Source organism: Nicotiana sylvestris, chromosome 1, assembly GCF_000393655.2.
Source record: "Nicotiana sylvestris chromosome 1, ASM39365v2, whole genome shotgun sequence".
Taxonomy (NCBI): Eukaryota; Viridiplantae; Streptophyta; class Magnoliopsida; order Solanales; family Solanaceae; genus Nicotiana; species Nicotiana sylvestris.
Genome location: NC_091057.1, coordinates 53,836,056 through 53,842,055, shown reverse-complemented (window position 1 = coordinate 53,842,055; position 6,000 = coordinate 53,836,056). Strand labels below are relative to the sequence as shown.

General features: G+C 44.5%; 1 protein-coding gene across 1 annotated transcript; it reads left to right on the top strand.

The window, feature by feature from the left end:
• Positions 1-2,208: 2,208 nt before the first annotated feature.
• Positions 2,209-2,595, top strand: LOC138870104 (uncharacterized). Its single transcript, XM_070147721.1, has one exon. It carries the CDS (start codon positions 2,209-2,211, stop codon positions 2,593-2,595), a length of 387 nt encoding a protein of 128 aa, XP_070003822.1.
• The last annotated feature ends 3,405 nt before the right edge of the window (positions 2,596-6,000 follow it).

The window sequence follows — 6,000 nt, the reverse complement described above, 5'->3', positions numbered from 1 at the left end:
AGAATCCGCAGTTGATATGTGAGGCCATCAATGAACCTCTTGATCCTCTCCCTGTCTGTGGGAACGAACCAAATAGCATGACGGGCCAACTAGTTTTCTGTTTGCTTCTCTTTCCTTCTTGTTTACTAATTTTGTTTGTGTCGATCAATCAGGTACAATGGCTCTTAATGCAAATGACCCTCTCGGCAATGTGATAGCGGGGGAGGAGGTAGAGGATCTAGAATAAGATGAGGTCTTACCTTAAGTTCCACGGAGGGGCCGACATGTCAATATAAATGCAAATGAGAACAACAATATTCCAGACCCTCCTCCGGCACCACCGAGAGTGGCTCCCAGAGTTTTACCAAATCAAGGATACGCCAGTGCTATTGTTCCTCCCCGAATCCGGGCGGGGAACTTTCAAATCACAAATGTTATGCTGACCTTGCTTGAGCAAAGAGGCTATTTCACGGGTGCCTCTGATCAAAATGCCTACAAGCACTTGAAGGGGTTCGTGAATACATATTGGGGTAGCAAGCAGACAAACGTGTCCGAGGATGCGTTGAGATTGAAGCTTTTCCCGTTTTCTCTTCAGGGTAAAGCATTGGATTGGTTAGAAAGTCTCCCTAATCATTCTATTACAACATGGGATGAATTGGCAGACAAATTTATTGCCAAGTTCTTCTCTCTAAGTCATATGACAACTCTTTGGGATGAAATTCTAGCGTTCAAGCAAGAGCCGACGGAACTTTTGCATGAGATATGGGAAAGATATAGAACAATGGTGAAAGAGTGCCCTAATAACGATATGACCGAGGCTATGATTCAACAAACCTTTTATCGGGGCATCAACACCACAAATCAATGCATCGTGAACCAATTGGCCGGAGGGAACTTTATGAAACTTTCTTACCAAGAGGCATGTGATATACTGGATGAAATGGTTGACACCTCTTCGGCATGGCAAAGCCGAGCAAACTTGCCCCAAGGTGACCCCATGGTCATCCATTTGCACAAGGAATTGCATGATCATGGTCAAGCTATCGCCGAGCTTACAACAACTATGAATAAATTGGCAAAGGCGCAATTGCAACAAGTCCAAAACCCGCGCCAAGTCAACGCAATGGAAGCTGTTTCTATGTTGAAAAGGAGGCAAAGAGGACAACAACCTCAAGGTAATTGTGAACAATATGACAACAACAATGATGGTGGTGGTTATTCAAATGAGTGCTATGATGATCAAAGCGAAGAGGTCCAATATGTCAACAACTATCAAGGGAATAGAGGTAACTCTTCAAATCAACAATGGCGTCTTCAAGGTAATTGGGGCAATCAACAATAAGGCGGAGGTAATTGGAATAACAACAACCAAAACAACAATTGGGGTAATCAAGGCAACCAAGGAAATTGGCATGGTAGTAACAATAATTGGGGCAACAACAACAATCAAGGAGGGTGGAACAATAGCGGGAACCAAGGCAACAGGGGGCAAGGTTTTCAAAGGCCCCCCATGTACCAACAACCGAACAATCCACCCCCCCTTTCCTTCTCAAGGTCCGAGTTCATTCGAAAGCGAGATGGGGAGAATTTAAAGCATGTTCGAGCAAATGATGAAAAAGAACCAAGATTTCGAGGCCCAATTAGCTTCGCATAACACATCTATCTGGAACTTGGAAGTGCAATTAGGCCAAATCTCTCAGTCTTTAAATACTCTCCCAAAGGGTGCTCTACCAAGTGATACGGTAGTAAACCCCAAGGGTGGGAACAATAATCATGTGATGGCAGTGACAACGTGAAGTGGAAGAGGCGGTGATGTGCATGCCTCAAGAGGAAACCAAGTTATGGTGGATGAAGATGAGTTACGAGATAATGAAATGCCTTTGGTGGTTGAAGATGTAGTTGAACCAAGTGTGAGAGATGATGTGCGGATTGATGTTCATGAGGTTGAGGAGGAAACACAAGAGGCTGTGAACCCGTCTAGGTAACATGTTGTTGATATTCCCGAGCCGGTGGTGCCCATAGCCCAAGCACCCTTACCTCGACCTCCTCCTCCCTATCCTCAACGGTTGGCCAAGCAAAAGGGTGACAACCAATTTAAGAAATTCATTGAGATGATGAAGAGTTTGACATGTGCCTTTGGTGGAGGCACTCGAGCAAATGTCGGGGTACGCAAAGTTCATGAAAGATTTGGTTACAAAAAAGAGATCAATGGAGTGTGAGACAATCAAGATGACCCATCAAGTGAGCGCAATTGTACATTCTATGGCTCCGAAACTTGAGGACCCCGGTGCATTCACTATCCCATATACCATTGGAAGTGCCAACTTTGCAAAAGCCCTATGTGACTTAGAGGCAAGTATCAATTTAATGCCATATTCGGTCTTCAAGACCTTGGGAATCGGACAACCTCGTCCAACTTCTATGAGGCTTCAAATGGCAGACCGATCAATGAAGTGGCCTTTGGGGATTATTGATGATGTCCTTGTTCGTGTTGATAAGTTCATATTGCCGGCCGATTTCGTTATTTTGGATTGTGAGGTGGATTTTGAGGTGCCAATTATCCTTGGAAGAACTTTCCTAGCTACTGGGAAGGCTTTGGTAGATGTTGAGGCGTGAGAGTTGACCTTCCGTGTTAGTGATGAAAAGGTGGTATTCCATGTGTGCAAATCTATGAGGCAACCGAATAGCACCGAGGTGTGATCGTTTGTTGACATTGTCACGGCAGTGATAGTGGATGACACAAGCGCAATGGTGGATGTTGAGGACTCACTTGAAGCCGTGCTCTTGAACATGGATGTTGATGATGATGCTGGGAGAGTTGAATGTGTAAACGCTTTGCATGGTATGGGCTCGTATTCTTATGAGCCTAGGAAGTTATCCTTGGATCTTGAGAATCGCAAAACTCCCCCAACCAAGCCATCTATTGAGAAGCCGCCAGTGTTGGAGTTGAAACCACTTCCTCCTCACCTCAGGTATGAATACTTGGGCCCTAATTTCACTTTTCCTATTATTCTTTTGTCTTGCTTGACTAACGTGCAGGTTGACGCCACTTTGGCGGTTCTACAAAAGTGCAAGAGGGCAATCGGACATTGGCGGATATACGGGGTATAAGCCCCACCTTTTGCATGCATAAGATCATATTGGAGGAGGATGCGAGGCCCTCACTTGAACAACAAAGGAGACTCAACGAAGTTATGCAAGAAGTGGTCAAGAAGGAAGTTATCAAGTGGCTTGACGCCGGTTTGGTGTATCCTATTTCTGACAGCTCATGGACTTCTCTGGTGCAATGTGTATCGAAGAAGGGCAGGATGACTGTGGTAATCAATGCTAACAATGAGTTGATTCCTACTCGGACGGTGACAGGATGGAGAGTTTGTATGGACTATAGAAAGCTTAACAAGGTGACTCGAAAGGATCATTTCCCGTTGTCGTTCCTCGACCAAATGCTTGATCGCCTTGTGGGTCGGTCGTTCTATTTCTTTTTAGATGGGTATTCGGGGTACAATCAGATTCTCATCGCCCCGGAAGATCAAGAAAAGATGACCTTTACTTGTCCCTACGGCACATTCGCATTTTCGAGGATGCCGTTTGGATTGTGTAATCCCCCAGCGACCTTTCAACGATGTATGATGGCAATTTTCACCGACATGGTGGAAGATATATTGGAGGTCTTTATGGATGATTTTAGCATGGTGGGAAACTCCTTTGAGGAATGTTTGACAAATTTGGACTGTGTGTTGGCCCGATGTGAAGATACAAACCTAGTTTTCAATTGGGAAAAATGTCATTTTATGGTAGAAGAGGGTATTGTATTGGGTCATAAGATTTCGAAGAGAGGTATTGAAGTTGACAAAGCCAAGATTGAAGTCATTTCAAGGTTACCTCCCCCGACTTCTGTCAAAGGGGCGAGGAGCTTTTTAGGGCACGCGGGTTTCTACCGAAGGTTCATCAAAGATTTCTCTAAGGTAGTTAATCCGTTGTGCAAGTTGTTAGAGAAGGAGGCCAAGTTTGTTTTTGATGAGAAATGCATGGAAGCTTTCGAGCTTCTAAAACACAAGTTGACAACAACCCCTACCATTACCGCACCCAATTGGAGCTTGCCATTTGAGCTCATGTGTGATGCTAGTGATGTTGGGTAGGGGCGGTCTTGGGCCAAAGAATCAACAAGATGTTCCATCCGGTGTACTACTCAAGCAAGACGATGAATGAAGCTCAAAGAAACTATACAGTCACCGAGAAGGAGTTGCTAGCTATTGTGTTTGCCATGGAAAAGTTCCGACCATACCTTATGGGGGCCAAAGTGATTATCCATACCGATCATGTCGCCCTTAGGTATTTGATGACCAAGAAAGATTCAAAAGCAAGGTTGATGAGATGGGTGCTACTTCTTCAAGAGTTTGATCTAGAAATTGTGGACCTAAAAGGAAGTGAAAATCAAGTGGCGGACCACTTGTCCCACTTGGAAGAAGAGGGGAGGCCTTCTGACAGCCTTGAAATCAATGATGTGTTCCCGGATGAACAACTTCTTGTGGTATCTATGCATGATATGTCGTGGTTTGCCGATGTGGCAAATTATCTTATGACCGGTATAATCTTGTATGAGCTCTCTTCTAACCAAAGGAAGAAGCTCAAGCGGGATAGTTTGGATTATTATTGGGATGAGCCATATTTGTTCAAGATTTGCACTGATGGTGTGATTCGCCGATGTGTCTCGGAAGAAGAACAATTGAGCATTTTGGAGGCTTGTCATTCCTCTCCCTATGGTGGCCATCATGGCGGGGTGAGGACGGTTTCTAAGGTGCTTAGTTGCGGGTTCCATTGGCCCTCCTTATTTAAAGATGTCGGTGATTTTGTCAAGAGATATGATGAATGCCAACGATCCGGTGGGATTTCTAAAAGGATGAGATGCCTCTCAACACAATTCTAGAGGTGGACATTTTTGATGTGTGGGGTATCGACTTTATGGGGCCGTTCGTGAGTTCTTGTGGGAACACCTATATCTTGGTAGCGGTTGATTATGTGTCGAAATGGGTTGAAGTCGTCGCTTTTCCCAACAATGAAGCTCGAAGTTGGTGGCGTTCTTGAAAAAGAGTATCTTCACAAGGTTTGGCACTCCACGTGCTATCATTAGTGATGGTGGTTCTCATTTTTGCAACCGGGCTTTTGATTCATTGCTTGCCAAGTATGGTGTAAATCACAAGGTGACCACTCCTTATCATCCTCAAGCGAGTGGCCAAGTTGAGGTTTCCAACCGAGAGATCAAGAGTATTTTGTCCAAAACTGTCAATGCCAATAGGACCGATTGGTCGAAGAAACTAGATGATGCTCTTTGGGCCTATCGGACAGCTTACAAGACCCCGATTGGTATGTCTCCGTACCGGTTGGTGTTTGGGAAAGCTTGTCATCTTTCGGTGGAATTGGAGCATAAGGCTATGTGGGCCTTGAGAAAATTGAACTTAGAATGGGATGTCATTGCGAATCTCCGGGTTGAGCAACTCAATGAGCTAGACGAGTTTAGATTTCATGCCTACTCCAGCGCGTCCTTGTACAAGGACAAGATGAAGTACCTTCACGATAAGTATGCCCGAGGGAAGGAATTCAAAGTTGGTAACATGGTTCTTCTTTTCAACTCCCGGTTGAGGTTATTCCCGGGAAACTTAAGTCTAAGTGGAGTGGTCCATTTGAAGTTGTTGGTGTAACCCCATTTGGAGCTATTGATCTCAAAAACAAAAATGGTGAAGTTTTCCGGGTCAATGGGCATCGTGTTAAGCATTACTTGGGAAAGTTTGATGACACCCCCATGGTGGCACTTATTCATTTGAAGTGACTTTGATGGTAACATGCGTCGTGTCGCGACGTTAAATCAGGCGCTTCTTGGGAGGCAACCCATGTCTTTTTCTTTCTTTTTTGATTTATGTTGTATATTAGAATTTTTGAGCTAATGGTTTGTGAGATGTTGCAGGAATTGTGATTGAACCAGTGCAAAACAACTGTGCAAAAAGTGCACAGTCTCTGAATAGT

Bases quoted from the DNA above. Each gene is read 5' to 3' on its own strand.
- LOC138870104 (XM_070147721.1), top strand. From the start codon at position 2,209: ATGACCCATCAAGTGAGCGCAATTGTACATTCTATGGCTCCGAAACTT.